This window comes from Macaca thibetana, chromosome X (assembly GCF_024542745.1).
Source record: "Macaca thibetana thibetana isolate TM-01 chromosome X, ASM2454274v1, whole genome shotgun sequence".
NCBI lineage: Eukaryota > Metazoa > Chordata > Mammalia > Primates > Cercopithecidae > Macaca > Macaca thibetana.
In genome coordinates, this window is record NC_065598.1 from 88,644,405 (window position 1) to 88,662,854 (window position 18,450).

At 37.9% G+C, this 18,450-nt stretch overlaps 1 protein-coding gene across 1 annotated transcript; it reads right to left on the minus strand.

Annotated features, from left to right (window-relative positions):
• Positions 1-1,883: 1,883 nt before the first annotated feature.
• On the minus strand, positions 1,884-3,726 carry LOC126945949 (peptide chain release factor 1-like, mitochondrial). Its single transcript, XM_050775895.1, is given in 1 exon segment — positions 1,884-3,726. A coding segment is annotated over 1 exon segment (717 nt). The 5' UTR covers positions 3,319-3,726; the 3' UTR covers positions 1,884-2,601.
• Positions 3,727-18,450: the final 14,724 nt, after the last annotated feature.

Below are 18,450 nucleotides of genomic sequence, written 5' to 3' on the forward strand. Positions count from 1 at the left end.
TACTGAAAGTCTTAGCTTCCAATGACATTAACACAAATATTTATTTGCTTTCTCTGGCAATATCTACACAAATCTTCAGAATAAAATGATCAATATGGTTAGTAAAAATATAATCATAAGTCAGTTTAATGTTTCTTTGCATTTTCTTTCGTCCTTAGGCTAATCCCTACTAAGGATACGTAGTTAACTCATTTTAAAGTCATTTGAAATAATTATGTGTGAGTGTAGGCCTCTGACAAGATACACAGTTCAGATGGTATAATTTTTGTTTTTTTATTTTTAAGTATTGATTTTTCATTTTGATTTCATTTTGTTTATAATATGTAAGACAGTTATATACTACCAAAGTCAAATTTATAAGCATGGTAATCTGTCTTCCATTTCCTTCCACTACACCCTGTCCCTACCACTTTTTATTGAGGTGAACATTTTGCTAATTTGTTTTAGTATTACCTTATTTTTTTGTAAAGAAAAAAATAAATATGTATAGATATAGATATATCAATTTTTCTTATTTAAGTGCAAGTTAGCGTACCATACAAATTGTTATATATGTGCCCTTTCTCACTTCATAACGTGTTTTGGATGTCATTCCATAATAGCATACAGAGGTCTTCCTTATTTCTTTTTACACTTGTACAGTATTTAATTGTTTGGTTGCTCAATCCTTTTCTTAAACAGTCCCCTATTACTGGACATTCAGATTGTTTCCAGTTGTTTGCAATGACAAAACCAGTGCTGTAAGAAATAATTATGTGGATACATATTTTTATATATATATTTTTTTTAATTTGTAAAGAACAGAAATATATTTCTTACAGTTCTGGAGGATGGGAAGTCTAAGATCAAGGAGCTGGCACTTGTTGACTAGGGCTTAATTGCTGTGTTCTCACATACAGAAGGCACACTAGCAGGATGCTCCCTGAAGCCTCTTTTATTAAGGGCCTTCATCCCAGTCCTGAGAGAATCCCTCATGGCCTAGTGATCTCTTAAAGGGCCCACCTCTTGATGCTGTCACATTGGCAATACTTGAATTTGAGGGGACACATTCAAGCCATAGCAAACTGAACATTTCTCCCATGCCAGATAGCACCCTGTTCTTTGTCAGTAGGTATTGGTAGAGGGGCACTGCAGAATAAAGGGGCTTCTCTTGCTTCTAAGATGATACTGTGACAGTTAATTTTATGTGTCAACTTGACTGGGCCACAGGGTGCCTAGCTACTGGGTCATACTTTTTTTTTTTTAAGAGATTTAACTTCTGCTCTGATTTTCCAATGATAAGGTCAAACATTATGCTAGGTGTTTCTGTGAGGGTGTTTTTACATGAGATTGACATTTAAATCAGTGAACTTTGAGTAATGCAGACTGCCCTCCTCAATGTTAGTAGGCTTGATCCAGTCAGGTGAAGGTCTGAAGAGAAGAAACGACTGTCCTCTTCCAAGAACAAGAGAATCCTCCAACAGATACCTTTGGATTGGACCTGCACCATCAGCTTTCCTGGGTCTCAAGCCTCCTGCCTCACACTCCAGCTTCTGGACTTGCTAGACTTAATCACACAAGCCAATCCTTTTAAGGGAGTTTGTCTGGAGAATCTTGACAAACACAAACATCTACTGAGAGTTCCTGTCCAAGTTTTGCTCACACCCTAGCAAGAGGCTTCTGGCTTACCAGTAGAAGGTGTGAGGTTCTTTTCTTGTAAGACTGATCCACCAGCTGTACACCAGCTCTGGCCCAAGGTGAAACAGGGAATTTCTCCATCACTGAGTAGGCTATAGCCACTCTCTCTCCATCAGGCCTGACTTCACTATGTGTAACGGGAGCCCCTTTCGAGGTTATTCTTTACTTGGGTACTCTCAGTCCTAGAACATCGTAGCTCTCTTTCATCCCTCTTAAAAGCTAATACCATTATCAGTTAACAGTTTTTTATATTAAAATTATCCCTGTTCAAGTTAATGGTATGGTTTCTGTCTCCTGACTAGATATCAGGATCCAGTATTTACTGTCATATTTCTACTACTTTATGTTTAAAGTTTTTCATAATATTTAAACTGAATTTTTGATCATTCATTAAATACTTACACAGAACAGGACAAAGCATGATTTTCCTTTGTCTACTTATTGTAAGGAAGTGTCCAAGATTTACCACTACATCTTGATTACTGGTGGTCACCAACTTATGATGGTTTTAGGATTTTTTGACTTTATGATGGGTTTACAGGGATGCAGCCCCATTTCAAGCTGAGGAGCTCCTTAGGACTTACAAATTATGCCTCTTTCATACCACGGTAAAATTGGAAAATTGTTACATCAGGCTGTCATTAAGTAGGAGGCTGCTGTGTTGCTAACGTTATATGCATTTTTAACTTATGATGGGTTTACTGGGAATTAACGACAATGTAAATCGAGGACCATCTGTATATTGTATGATTTTTGCTAATGCATTGAGAGAGATCTGTGTAAATTATCTATGACTTCAAAATATGCATATTACCTCCAACTGTATTAAATCATGTTTTTTAAGAGAATAAGGGTATTTTCACCCTATGTGGATGTGCTGTAGAATTTTTCTAAGCTACAAAAGTCTATAAATAACAAATCAACTTAAACTTTTTGGGAAATAATTTCTACTAAAGATTCATAATCGGCGTATTCCTTCAATGACTGTACAAGTTCATCCAGTAGATCATCTCCTTGCATAAAAGTTTCAAGATCATGCAGTGTCTTGCTTATTCTGTGATCTGTGACCCGGTTCTGTGGAAAATTATATGTTCTTATTTTCTCTGATCTTCCTTTACTTCCAATCTGAATTTTTCTAGCATTCTGTCTTTTATTTGTTTATTTTTCTAGATGCATGCTGTACAGTTTGGCACGTAACTTTGTCATAGCCAGCTCTCTATTTTTCAGTTGAGATCTCTCTTGTTGACATTTAGAAACAACACTTGTTGGAAGATGAACTATCCGGACAGCACTGTCTGTGGTATTTACATGCTGCCCCCCAGCTCCACTGGCTCGCTTAGTGTCAATTCTCAAATCTTTCGGATTAATCACGAGATTAATCTCAGTAGGCTGGGGTAATATCGCTACAGTCATGGTGCTAGTATGGATGCGGCCTTGCTTTTGTGTCTTTGGCACTCTTTGTACTCTGTGCACACCTCCTTCAAATTTCATGTGCCTATAGGCTTCTGAACCCCCAATACTGGCAGATGCATGTCTAAGGCCACCTATTTCACTTGGAAAATACTCCAGGGTTTCGAAATGCCGTCTTTTAAATGCAGCATATTGTTGATACATATCAAATATCTCTGAAGTAAACAACATTGCCTCCTGACCTCCAACTCCTGCAGTTCATTTTCATCTGTTTCTTCTGAGGGAACCAAAAGTAAGATAATCTGATGCTTCAGCTGAGTTATTTCTTTTTGACACAGAGTTATTTCATTCTCTGCAAGTTTCCTTAAATCTTCATTCTCATCGTGCAGCAAGGGCTCGGTCTCCCGCAGCTCCTGCTCCTTCTCGTTCAGCAGTTTGATCACTGCCGCCAACTCCGGCCTCCTGACCTTCAAATGGGCTTCAGACCCCGCCTGGCGCTGGAGGAAGGTCCGCAAGGGCCCGCCCTGGGCGAACAGCTCCTGCAGCGGCGGGCTACTGGAGCTCAGGGGCCGGCGGGCTGGGCCAATGGCCCCGCGGGGCCAGAGCCACCGGGCAGCGCCCCACAGAAGCCGGGACCGCCCATATTTTTATATTTTTTTGCTAGATGACTTTGAGATGGATTCTTAGAAGTGGACTCTGAGTCAAAAGTAAATAAATGTGTTTGGCCATTGTGATGGTTAATATTGAGTGTCAACTTGATTGGGCTGAAGGATGCAAAGTATTGTTTCCGGGTGTTGCCAGGATAAATTAACATTTGCATCAGTGGGCTGGGAGATCAAGACTCACTCTTAGGAAGACACACCCACAATGTGGGTGGGCACCATTCAATTGCCTGCCAGTGTGGCTAGAAAAATCAGGAGAAGAAGGTGGAAGAAGCTGACTTGCTGAGTCTCCCAGCCTTCATCTTTCTTTTGTGTTGGATGCTTCCCACCCTTAAACATGAGAGTCCAAGTTAGTTGGCTTTTGGACTCGTGAACTTATACTAGCGTCTTGCCAGGGGCTCTCGGACCTTCAGACATAGACTGAAGGCTGCAATGTTAGCTTCCCAACTTTTGAGATTTTTGGGACTTGGACTTGGCCACTACTGGCTTCCTTGCTGCTCAACTTGCAGATAGCCTATTGTGGGACTTCACCTTGTTACTGTATGAGTCATGTCTCCTAATAAACTCCCTTTCATATATACATATATCCTATTAGTTCTATCCCTCTAGACAACCCTATCACAGCCGTCCCACAAAAATGTGATGGACCCTCACCCAAAATTTGGTTTGGATATCAAGGCTGATGGTGCCACATATGCACCAAGATGGTATAAAAAGTTCTATTAATCACACAATGAGTTTTTCTGACAAGAACAGGGCAACGTCTCAAACATAAATAAGGATGGCTTGAGAAACTGGAGGAAGGAGACTAGTTTGTTTTTTATGGTAGCTGGCAGTGGGGTTAGGGTAAGAATTATTGCGTAGGGGCTAGCACTTGTGTGTTTTGAACTTCCTACTGATATCAAAGGTAAGAGCACACAGGCTTCCTCATCAGCTTGCCCAGATGTGTGTGGAAGGGCAAGTGGGAGTGGTGAGGCTTAAAAGTTGTCTGCTGTCCATTACAAAAAATTGAGTCAGACTCTTTTTGTTACATCTTGACAAATTTTACTCCAAAGTGGTTGTACCCTTTTGTAGTTCGGATTGCCTATTTTTTCCATAGCTTTGCCAAACAAACAAACAAACAAACAAAACTCTGTGGTCAGGCTTTTGAATTGTTAACAATCTGGTAAGTGAGAAATGGAATGACCATGTAATTTTAATGTTAATGTATTCTGTGAGGTTGTATACATTTTTATATGTTTAAGCTGTGGCTAATATGCTCTTATCTTATGCCTATTTTCTATAAGGCTATTGCTGTTTTCTTCTCTTGTTTTACAAGCTCTTTGTATATTACTGACACTATTTTTCTGTTATATAACTTACATAATTTTTTCTTTTTTTTTTTGCTGATGGTGTTTTCTTTCTGACAAAAGATTTTTTAATTAAATGTTATCAAATGTATTACTATTTTCTCTTACAGAATCTGAATTTTGGTCTCTATTAAGATAATAACTCTTCTAAATTTGCATCTGAGATTATTATACATTTTTCTGTACTTTATTCATCCATTAAGAATTCTATATTGTCTCTATTAATCTCCTCCTAGTCATATCTATGTCTTTTAACACTGTTTAAATAAAATAACACATAAAACTAAAAGTGGAATTGTCCAGTCTTCATAATAAAATCCATCAATTACTTTGGTAAAATGGGTCTAGAAATCAGATAGAGCTCAGCAAAACTGATTAATCATGCCCATGTGACTCATTTTATGTTAAACCTAATGGTTTATTTAACTGACAGCTAGTGTCTCCTTTTAGGATGATTTGAACAGTAATTTAGTGTAATTTGAGTTGATAAAGTACTGATGATATAACACAAAGATCTGTGTTCATCAATTGGTAGCTATATTTAAGGAAAGATGATTTTCTGGCATTCCCAAATTCTGTACTTTCGAGGTATTCTGTTGCCTAAAGTGAATGTGGTATAAAGAAGCTGTCATTAAATCCTAATGGTTCAAGGAAACCCAATCTTATATAACTTGCCAAGGAATACACAGCCAAATAGTATTCAATCTCTGAGGGAAAACAGCTGTGTTTTGACGTTTTGCATATACTTTTAAAGTAAAACAAAAAATATTTGCTTAAACTGTCCTTTTAGATGCTCAGAGTACTTATTGTTTCAAAAGTTTTTTTTTTCTAAAACACGATGCAGTATGTTCTTTTGCTTTAAAGCAGGTATGCAGTAATTTTGACATGGTATTATAAAAATCTACTTTTGAGTCACCTAGCTTCAGAAATCACCTAAACAGTTTACATCTGAAAAGCACATTTACACAACTGAACTGTTACATTACAATAAACCTCTTCTACTAGCATTCTCCTTTAAGAGCAAGAAAAAAAAGGAAGTTTGGCAACATGATTTAACAGCTGCATATAGTATTTATGCTAAAGAAATCACATAGCAGATTTTCAATTACCCGCAGAAGGAGGTCCAAGGAGAGCACACAATTAAGCTACACAGATAATCATCTCAACCATGAGTTTCAACCATCTGAGCTGTTAGTAATTGGCCAATTTTTATTTCACTACTACCCTGGCTGTTCTCCCCAGGAACATTACAAGAGATATTCAATAATGAGGAACAACTGTGAATTATTAATAACTTGAAATATTCCATATACTGAATGAATATTGCATATGAATTGTTCTTAAATGAGAAACATGATATATCAATGAACAACAAGAGATAGAAATTGTTGATAGGACAAAGTTAATATAAACACTTTGAAGGATAGAAAGGAGCTTATGTGGGACGGAGCAGCATACTCAAGGGACAAATAGCTAAACATTCCCATAGTTTCTTCCACAATAAAATAATGCAATCTTTTCATGAACACACTGTATTTTCTATGTTTCTATACCCTGAAAGCATTATATGAAGTGGTCATTGACATATGAAGACTCAGAAATAATCATGACTATTATAATTTATAGCAAATGTTGAATGGACAGTTTTTAAAAATTTTGTAGTGTTTCTGTGATCCATAATACATGGCTATCTTGAAAGTTAGCGATTACTTCTTGCACTTTTTTCCTGCTTGTGAAAACTTCAAATTGATTCTTTTTCTAATATTTAGTTCATCCTCCAAATAATTACTTAACTTTTATCAGCAGCATCTTTTTATTTTAATTGGATCATGATACTATGCCAAAGAGTGATTTAAAAATCTTTCAGTGTCAGAAATGTAGTAAGGAGTGGTGGAAATTATGCTAAACTATATTTTACTACAAAGATCATGGTTTCATTTCCAAAATGCCACTGCTGCTCTGTTGCAGTTAATTATTTCCATTAAAAAATGTAAGGCCAAGTTTTGATTTGTGTCAAGCTTTAGAATTGTTAATAATCTGATAACTGAGAAATGGAATCACCATGTAATTTTAATGTTAATATATTTTGTGAGGTTGTATACATTTTCATATGTTTAGCTATGGCTAATATGCTCTTATCTTACGCCTATTTTCCTATAAGACTGTTGCTATTTCTTCTCTCTTTTTTTACAAGCTCTTTGTATATTATTGATATTAACTATTTTTCTGTTATGTAACTTATATGATTTTTAATTTTTTTATTTATTTTTTTTGCTGATGGTATTTTCTTTCTGACAAAAGTTTTTTTAAATGTTATCAAATTTATTAGTATTTTCCCTTACAGTATCTGAATTTTAAGAAGAAAATAGTCATTTCTCACAGGTAATAGATTAAAGCATCCTTGCCTTCTACTACTGGTATTGTGTTTGATTTAACTTTTCAATCTTTTCAACCTCTGATCTACTTGAAACACATCAGGGTGTATGGTGTGAGGAACAGATCAAATTTTGATTTTGTGTTTTGCTGTTGTGTAGTTCCAACACCACTAATTTTAAAAGCCCATCTTTTCTCCCAACTGTTGTGAGATGTCATATTTGTCATATATAACTTTTTTTTATTTCTTGACTTTTTTTTCTGGTCCACTGATTCATGTATCTATGTATATGCAAATACTCTACTGATTTAATAAAATAAACATGATAATATATTTTGTCATTTGGTAGGATTTACCCTCCTATCAACATTGCTATTTTTCAAGATCCTCCTAAGTATTCTTACTTGTTGGTTTTACCAAATGAATCCTAAAACCTAGGTTCATAAAAATGCTTGATGGTATTTTTATTGGAATAGTCTTACATTTAGGTAACTCAAGGAAAATTGACATAATAATGTTGATTCTTTATTTTCAAGACCACAGCATTCTACTAATTTTGTACTACTAAAGATATCAGAACTGCTTTTGTAAAAATTATAACCGAGACAATTTTTACAGTGAAAGAGGTATGACCTAACTGACTCCACTTTGCTTCGAACCTCAAAGTTGTCTGTCTTCATTCTTGGGTGTAGGCCAAACTATCTTTGGGAGAAACTTAGTTTATGGTTTAGCTTTGAAACAAAGACAATAGTAGCCCTTTTCCAAAACAGATTCCCTTCCTGCCTGGGTACTACACTGCCTTTGCAAGACTAACAAATTAGTCACAAAATTAGAAATTATGGTTTAGGAATCATGCAGCTGGAGGCTGCAAGATTCTTAACCTCCCCAGATTGCTCCTGGAGATAACATCACTATTGTGAAATGTAAGATCACTGCTTGATGTATTTTGCAGACGTTGCATTCAATGTACCAGCAAACACTATCCAGATTAATCAACTAGCTTGTCTGGTCTTGTGGCCACTCGTCCAGGAACTGACTCAGGTCAAGAGGACAGCTTCGACTCCCTAAGATTTCATCTCCAACCTGACAGTCAGAACTCCCGTCAAATTATCTTCAAAAATTCCAGTCCCTGAATTCTCAGGGAGACTGGTTTCAGTAATAATAAAACTTCGGTTTCCTACACAGCTGGCTCTATGTGAATTACTCTTTCTCTCTTGCAGCTCCCCTGTCTTAATATAACAGCTCCGTCTAGACAGTGGACAAGGTGAATCTGTTGGGTGGTTACAAGACCATTACAGTAAGTCCTCACTTTATGTCTTTGATAGGTCCATGGAAACAGCTACATTAAATGAAACAATGTATATAACAAAACCATTTTTTTTATCTTCCCCATTATGTTATTCAAGGACCTGCTATATGTTGTTTCACTTAATGTTGCAGTTTCCAAGAACCTATCTATCATATTGACAACATACATTACCTATAAAGCATGGAGTTTAACATGAATAGTGTGTGTTCTACATGAGGGAAGGAGAAAGAACCACACATTTGGTAACAACAAGAGGGCAATCCTGCATGAACTTCTGTGGCCACGTTTATTCCGTTTTCCTCTATTTCTGGGAACACAGGGGAATCGTTTTTCCATCTCTTGCAGTTTAGTGGGGTTATCTGCTATGATGACATATGCATGTATTTTGACTAATACATAGGAACTGTATATTTTCTTTTTATAAACCTGGTGCCCTGTACATTGTATAGACAATTAGAAAATAGGTATTAAAAGAATAAAAGTAATCATAGTAGAAATTCCAGCAGTATTATCCCATGGCCTCACATAATTTTTCCATGGTAAATATAGCTAAGCATGCAAAGTTGTATTATGTATTAGTTTCTCATTAACCTACAATTTTCTTAACACTTCTAAATTTGAATCTGAGATTATTATACATTTTTTTGTACTTTATTCATCCATTAAGAATTCTATATTGTCTCTATTAACCTCCTAGTTATATCTATGCATTTTAACACTGTTTAAATAAAATAACACATAAAACTAAAAGTGGAGTTGTCCAGTCTTCGTAATAAAATCCACCAATTATTTTGGCAAAATGGCTGTAGAAATCAGATAGAGCTCAGCAATAAGACGAAAACTGATTAATCGTGCCCATGTAACTCATTTTAGGTTAAACCTAACGGTTTATTTAATTGACAGCTAGTGTCTCCTTTTAGGATGATTTGAACAGTAATTTAGTGTAATTTGAGCTTGATAAAGTACTGATGATATAACAGAAAGATCTGGGTTCATCAATTGGTAGCTATATTCAAGGAAAGATGATTTCTTGGCATTCCCAAATTCTGTACTTTCGAGGGATTTTGTTCCCTAAAGTGAATGTGGTATAAAGAAGCTGTCATTAAATCCTAATGGTTCAAGGAAACCCAAACTTATATAACTTGCCAAGGAATACACAGCCAAATAGTATTCAATCTCTGAGGAAAAGCAGCTGTGTTTTGACGTTTTGCATAAATTTTTAAAGTAAAAAAAAATTTGCTTAAACTGTCCTTTTAGATGCTCAGAGTACTTATTGTTTCAAAAGTTTTTTTCTAAAACAAGATGCAGTATGTTCTTTTGCTTTAAAGCAGGTATGCAGTAATTTTGACATGGTATTATAAAAATCTACTTTTGAGTCACCTAGTTTCAGAAATCACCTAAACAGTTTACATCTGAAAAACACACTTAAAACAACTGAACTGAGTTACATTGCAACAAACCTCTTCTACTAGCATTCTCTTTTAAGAGCAAGAAACAAAAAATGAAGTTTGGCAACATGATTTAACAGCTGAATATAGTGTTTATGCTAAAGAAATAAAATAGCAGATTTTCAATTACCTACAGAAGGAGGTCCAAGGAGAGCACACAATTAAGCTACACAGATAATCATCTCAACCACGAGTTTCAACCATCTGAGCTGTTAGTAATTAGCCAATTTTTATTTCACTACTACCCTGGCTGTTCACCCCAGGAACATTACAAGAGATATTCAATGATAAGGAACAATAATAACATGAAATATTCCATATACTGAATGAATACTGCATATTAATTCTTCTCAAATGAGAAACATGATATATCAATGAACAACAAGAGATAGAAATTGTTGATAGGACAAAGTTAATATAAACACTTGGCTTGAAGGATAGAAAGGAGCTTATGTGGGACGGAGCAGCATACTCAAGGGACAAATAGCTAAACATTCCCATAGTTTCTTCCACAATAAAATAATGCAATCTTTTCATGAACACACTGTATTTTCTATGTTTCAATAGCCTGAAAGCATTATATGAAATGGTCATTGATGTATGAAGACTCAGAAATAATCATGTGACTATTATAATTTATAGCAAATGTTGAATGGACAGTTTTTAAAAATTTTGTAGTGCTTTTGTGATCCATAATATATTGCGATCTTGAAAGTTAGCAATTACTTCTTGCACTTTTTTCCTGCTTGTGAAAACTTCAAATTGATATTTTTCCTAATATTTAGTTCATCCTCCAAATAATTACTTAACTTTTATCAGCAGCATCTTTTTATTGTAATTGGTTCATGATACTATGCCGAAAAGTGATTTAAAAATCTTTCAATGTCAGAAATGTAATAAGGAGTGGTGGAAATAACGCTAAACTATATTTTACTACAAAGATCATGGTTTCATTTCCAAAATGCCACTGCTGCTCTGCTGCAGTTAATTATTTCCATTCGAAAATACAAGGCCACGATTACCAGGTCTTCCATTATTTCTAAAAGAAACCACTAACAGCATGATTTTAATGGTTACAAAGATTAACATTTTTATCATTTTTGTGTTCTTTACACTTAAGGAACAAAATTGCATAGTACAGACAATCTATCCCTTAAATTTGTGTGGACACATTGTTTCATACTTTGGTTCAATAACTAATTACATATTTTAACTTGCCCTTTCTCATTGTTAATGCCACATGCTTACCACAAAGACAATACCCGTTTACTAAGAAAATTTTGTTTGACGCAATAATACCAGTTACCTTGCTTTGATATACAACTTCTCATTGTTCTGCTATACTCTTTTTTTTTTTTCATCGTACCCACAAAACTGGAAACATTTCTCAACAGTTTCCATTTAATAAAAAAGAAAAAGAAATAATTAGCTCATATTTATATGAAATAGATAATTCATAAATTCTATAGAACACTCAGGACAAACCCTATGAAGATAGCAGAAGAAGCAAGCATAAAATAAGTACAATCTCTCAAGGATATATTGATTCCCTCATAGCTTAGCTTAGCTTGCACACAGGCTAATGATGACAATATTGTGGCATGAAACCTAAGAGTGTATGTGGGTGTGGGGGTGTATGTGTGTGTTAGAGAGAGCCTGCCTTTTAAATCTACAACAGATAAGTCCAAAAGGTTTACCTTTTACATGCACACACATACTTATCACACACTTACCATCTTAGGACCTTTTAATATCTGTTTATAAAAATGTCTCAGGAGAATGTTAAAGAGTACATTGATTTTCATTTAGGCCCTTTTTTTTTTTTCTAACTACATGCTATAAAAGTGTCTATTGTGAAGTATTTCGGAGAAGATATAACAAATTTTATTTGAATATTTGCTTTATAAAACCAGCTGCATGTGCTATAGACTAGGAAGAGATTGCCTAGGTAAACTTCTGTAGTTCAAATCTTGACGAAAACTAAAGGTTAAATGCTGAGGAGGCATTTCAATTCTAGTGACTCCGTGAGTTCTCTTTAAAATACTTGCACATGCACACCATAAATATGATAGAGAATGTATTTTAACATATTAAGAAGACATAGGAATGTTTAATATTCATTTAAAACCCCATGGAACAGAAATAGCCATAAAGTCCTGCCCTACCTCACCCACGTGGAGTAAATAGTAGGGGTTGATGCTACTGGCTAACTGAATGCTAAGACTGGAAAAAAGCAAAAGAGTCTGAAAAGTAAAATATCAAGTGTTAATTTGGACCCAAATCCTGCCACACTTTCTACGAGACAAAATCAGACTCATTGTTTGAGACATAGTTACATATTAGATGCTCGTTGTTAAGCACATACATATTAAGAATTGTTATATCTTCTTGGAGAATTGATTATTTTATCATTATGTAATGCCCTTCTTTACTTTCGAGATTTTTCCTTACTCTCAAATCCGCTTTGTCTGAAATTAATATAGTTACTGCAGCTTTCTTCTTGTTCGTGTTGTTAGCATGGCATATGTTTCTCCATCACTTTACTTTTATGGATCATAATTTTCTGCTTCTTTGCATATTTAATAATTTACTGTATGGTAGATATCTGTGAATATTATGGTGTTGAATGTCTAAATTTGTTGTCCTACATTAACTAGATTTGAATTATGTTTAGACAAACAGTTAAGTTACTTACAGATCAGTTTAATTCTTCTCTACTGAAAAATCTATCATACAAAGAGTTTTTTCAACCTGATTGGCCAGGATTTAAATGTTTCCCCACCCTGTGTAATTTCTGGGAATGATTCAAGTCAGGACTTTCCAGTTATGTCTTACCTCGTGGAATTTCATCTTATGCATGCACAGCTTTTTATTGAGCAAAAAGTTCAAAGGCTTTTCTATGCAGATTTGTGAAGCTCTTCCTCCATGCTATTTCTTCAACTCTGGTACTCTATTCCACAAATTCCAAAGTTTAGCCATCTAAACTTTCCAAAATTTCAATTCTGGTCTTTTCAATCCAGGGAGATTACTGGTGTTTTCCTGAGTTTACCTTTCCTATTTCTCTGTCTGGGGTATTGTGGTGCTTACCTCCTTTTATTCCTTCACTGATTACAGTTCTATCCTGCATGTTTGCCAATGTCTGCAAACAGTATTTTATCTGTATTTTCTAGTTTTATAACTTTTTCTGAAAGGAGGTCAAGTCCACTACCAGTTATTCTATCAAAGTAGGAAAAATTTCATCTTGCATTTTTAATATACCAAATTTACAATATTTTATAATAAAATGGTCACTTATGATAGTCCATTGTTTTTATTTATTATTATTTGCTTTACTCAGTTTTATTTAACTGTAAAATAGACTTCCTGGAACCACCACCCCCACCCCCGCAATCCACATGGATTTCCCTGTGATCTTCTATGAGGTGTGAGCCTGGGAAGTAGCAGACAATAGCACCTCCTGCTCCAGCAAGAAACTCCCAGGCTCAAGGTGTGGCTTCCATTGAGGAGCCCAGGCTGGGGCCACGACTCTCAGTAACCTCTGTTGGCACATTACCTTCAGCTGTGAGCGGATCAGTCCTGCGGTATTGGTTGGGTGTTGGTTTGTGTGCGGACAAGAGGTGGTTGGTGGCTGGTGAAGGCTAATGGCAGAGTTATCCGCCTACTCTCCCCAGCCACCCCTGCAAGAAGCATGGAAGGGCATATACCAGTCAGGAATGCCCAGTACCTGGTTCCTTGCCTGGTCTGCTTTCTTCCAAGTTTGCCTGGGGCCTAACCCTGCTAGAGGCTATAGCACTTTACTAGCAAGGTCTGCCTTCTTCCAGCCCCTAGGCTGTGGGTGCTGTATACAAGTAGGAACTTCGTTTCCTTCACTTCCCTTTTAACCCCTAGTCAAAGCATTTCAGCCATTTGCTACTTCAATTTCTCCTGTGTTGTACAGAGGCTGGGGGCAGTGCCAGCCTGATTCTTCCCACCTACCTGCCATCTGTTCCCACCTTCAGATGGATGGACAGTTTGCTGGCTGTTGATAGGAGTGGGGACTGGGCAGGGGCTTCACCTTCTACCCAGGGCTGGGCTGATCCCCCTACTGCAACTAGTTTTTGCTCCCCCATCCCCAGTTGAGGAGTTAAGAGGGTGCAGGCTGGGGTCAGGACAGGCTGCAGATGCTTGTGCCTATAGGGAGTTACTCCAACTCACCTATTCTGTCTAATCCCCCATGTCTTTGCACCAAGTCCTCCACCCCTCCAATTGGGAGGAGACTATTCACCACCTTGTGGTAAGGGACAACATCCTAAGGCTGGTGCCAGTAGTTATGAGTAGCCTACCACCCCTTCCCCTACAGTAACCTCCACCCCTTCAGGATGAGTCAAGGGAAAGTACTGGAGCCACTGGGTATGAAAAGAAAGGAGGGAAAAAGCATAAAAGGAATACTATAATGTGAAGGTTTGTAAATAGTTCATGATGGTGTCGTGGCAGAGTCTGATTTCTATATAGAGGTAACTTTAAAAAAAAAAATACTGTGCAAGATCTGTGCTTCTAGAGTGTGGGAAATGGCTTGCAGAGAGTGGCCCCCAACCTAGAAAGACTGTTGTGTTATTTGTTGAATTTCAGTAAAATGATTTATAGATCTTGAAAATAAATGAACAAAATAGACTTCTTATGTCAATTTTGACTGATTTTGTCAACATCTTTTATGTATACATATAAAGTATATATGTATAAATATGAATATATATGTGGGTGTATTTGTATGTGTGTGTATATATATACACATATATACATACATATCTAAAAATTGTGTGAAATTTTTATCCCACTAAAGACACCACATTTATTTTACCAACATTTCAATGAAAGTATGTATCAAGCCGGGCGCGGTGGCTCACACCTGTAATCCCAGCACTTTGGGAGGCCGAGGCAGGTGGATCACGAGGTCAGGAGTTCAATGCCAACCTTGCCAAAATGGGGAAACCCCATCTCTACCAAAAATACCAAAAAGTGAGCTGGGCGTGGTGGCAGGCGCCTGCAATCCCAGCTATTCAGGAGGCTGAGGCAGAGAATTGCTTGAACCCAAGAGGTGGAGGTTGCAGTGAGCTAAGATCACGCCACTGCACTCCAGCCTGGGCGACAGAGCGAGACTCCGTCCCCGCCCTCACCAAAAAAAAAAAAGAAAAGAAAAGAAAAAAGAAAGTATGTATCAAATTAAAAAATGGGAGTTTGAATTGTCTCATGTACTGGTTGGGGGCTGGCTGCTGAGGTATTTGGCTCTTATAATACAGTTATAATGAGCATATGTGTACAGGTGTTTACATGGACATACGTTGTCATTTCTATTGAATGCCTAAAAGTTGAATTGCTGGAAACAAGGATCCTACCGTAATTACTCAGCATATATTTTTATAGAGTCTTCTGGTGGATTTGAGCAAGATGACTGAGTAGAATTGGCCACGTGGAACAGCTCCCACAGAGGGATGGGGATGACTGGTGCACTCCTAACAAATATTCAGATGGGAAGGCTTGGAGAGTGAATGGAGGGAAGACACAGAAGCTAGCCTGAAGTGGGAGGAAGCTGGGAATCCTGCATGGCACTACCAAACACAGGGACTCATTCTGGGCTCCTAGTGACTCTGGGGCAGCCAATGACTTGAAGTGCCAAGGAGCAGCCCACTCTCCCCACAGACCTCTAGAATCCTGGCAGAAATAGACCCCTCTACAACTATAGACACTTGAGTTGGCAGAGAAAGCTGCTTAGAGAAATGGTAGGGGCAGAACTCCAGCCAGTGCAGAGCCCAGAGGGTTTAGTGTGGGAGCATCTGTAGTGGAGCATGGCCAGGGATGCCCATCCCTCACAGGCTCAACTTGTTGCCATAGAAGACTTTAGCACTGGGAGAGCTGTCGAACCTAAATTCTGCTGAGCAGTCTTGCCCATTAGACAGAACCAGTCTGGCCTGAGTATCCCTTGTTGTACTGGCTTCTACTGAGGCCCCAGCTTGGTAATGCCTGCTTGCAGGGCAGCCTTGGGTGCCCAGGGTTTCTGCATTGTAGCTCCTGCACTGGTGGATTGTGCCTGACTGGCAGAGAGCTCCAATGGGGCGGCACCACAGCCATGCACCGGTCCGCCGTATCACTCCCCATACTACAGCTTTCTCCAGGCCCACTGCAATCCTCCACATCCCTTTGCCAGTGTGTGTATGCATGAGTTTTACCTTCCCTGCCCCACCAGCACACGTGTGTGTGTACCCTGACCTAGCTCTGCTGCTGCCTGCAGTGCACCCCATTCCCCTGTCCCACCATTGCGTCAAGACCTTAGCAGGCACAGAGCATCCCATGCCTGCTCCAGCCAACAAGCTGCCATTGTGGCAACACTGTGCCTGAGTGAAACTAGGCACCGAGAACAGTAGGCCCTTCTCCACCCTGAGAAGTCACAGAAGGTGCACACAGAACTGCACCTGCAAGTGTCCCAACCCCCTGTTAACATCACCTCCAGTGTGACCATTCACATAGTAGACAAGGGAGGTTCCTTGCAATGGCAGGGCCATCCTGCCTTTACTGCTGCTGTGAATGCCCTTGGGGAGACGAATGCCCTTGAATCCGTTACCGCCCTGATGCAGATCATGAGTGTGCATTTCCCCGCCCTGCTGCTACTGCTGGCACATATGAACAACAGTGAATTTTACTGCCACTACCCTGTGAAATGCTTTGGAAGGCATCACCCATCAGAGTGTAGTGACCAGCAGTCCAGAAGCACATTGGCTCCCCCTAGTGCAGTGGGTTCCTAAACTCAAGGAGCCAGAGAAATAAATCAGGGCATGATACAAGTCCCCAAGGTTTAGAACACATAAGCCAAGAGTTGGGAGCTGAATTCTGGCCCCCTGAAGTCTTCCAGAAATGTAACCAGCAGACTGAATCCATCTTACATAATTAAACCCTCAAAGTCATCAAAAAAGATAATAGAAAACAAGTCCAAAGGATAGCAATTTCAAAGATTAAACGAACATCAGCCCACAAAGATGAGAAAGAACCAGCACAAGAACAAGAACTCTGACAACTAAAAAAGCCAGAGTGCCTTCTTTCCTATAAACAACTGCACTAACCCTCCAGGAGGGGTGCTGAACTGAGCTGAGATAGCTGAAATGACAAAATGTGGATAGAAATGGAGATACTGATGTGCAGCAGTATGTTGAAACACAATACAAACAAGCTAAGAATTACAATAAAATGATACAAGAGCTGACAGACAGAATACTCAGTGTAGAAAAGAATGTAATCACCCTGATAGTGTTGAAAAACATTCTACCTGAATTTCATAATGCAATCACAAATTTTAACAGCAGAACAGCCCAAGCTGATGAGAGAATCTCAGAGCTTAAAGACTGGCTTTCTGAAATAAGACAGTCAGACAAGAATGGAGGAAAAAAATGAAATGGAACAAACAAAACCTCTGACAAATACAGGATTATGTAAAGAGATCAAATGTACTACTCATTGGTGCCCCTGAAAGAGATGGAGAGAATGGAAGCAACTTGGAAAACATATTGCAGGATGTCATCCATGAGAACTTCCCCAACCTGGCTAGAAAGGCTGACATTCAAATGCAGTAAAGGCAGAGAATTCTAGTAAGATACTTCATTAGAAGGTCATTCCCAACACACATAATCTTCAGATTCCCCAAAGTCAAAATGAAAGAAAAAATGTTAAAGCTAGCTAGAAAGTTCACTTCACCTACAAAGAGAAGTCCATCAGACTAACAACACACCTCTCAGTAGAAACTCTACAAGCCCAAAGAAATTAAGCGGCAAATATTCAACATTCCCAAATAAAAGACATTCTAATCAATAATTTTATATCTAGACAAACTAAGCTTCAAAAGCAAAGGAGAAATAAGATCCTTTTCACAAAAGCAAATGCTGAGGGAATTCTTTACCATGAGACCTGCCTTACAAGAGCTCCTGAAAGAAGCACTAATGAGGGAAAGGAGAAATCACTACAGTCACTACACAAAAGCACACTTAAATACATAGAACACTAACAGTATAAAGCACCCACACAAACAAGTCTGCATAATAACCAGCTAACATCTTGATGACACAATCAAATTCACAAATATCAATGCTAACCTTGAATGTAAATAGACTAAATGACCTAATTAAATAGCACAGAGTGCCAAACTGGATAAAGAACCAAGATTCAATGGTATGTGGTCTTCAAGAGACCTATCTCACAC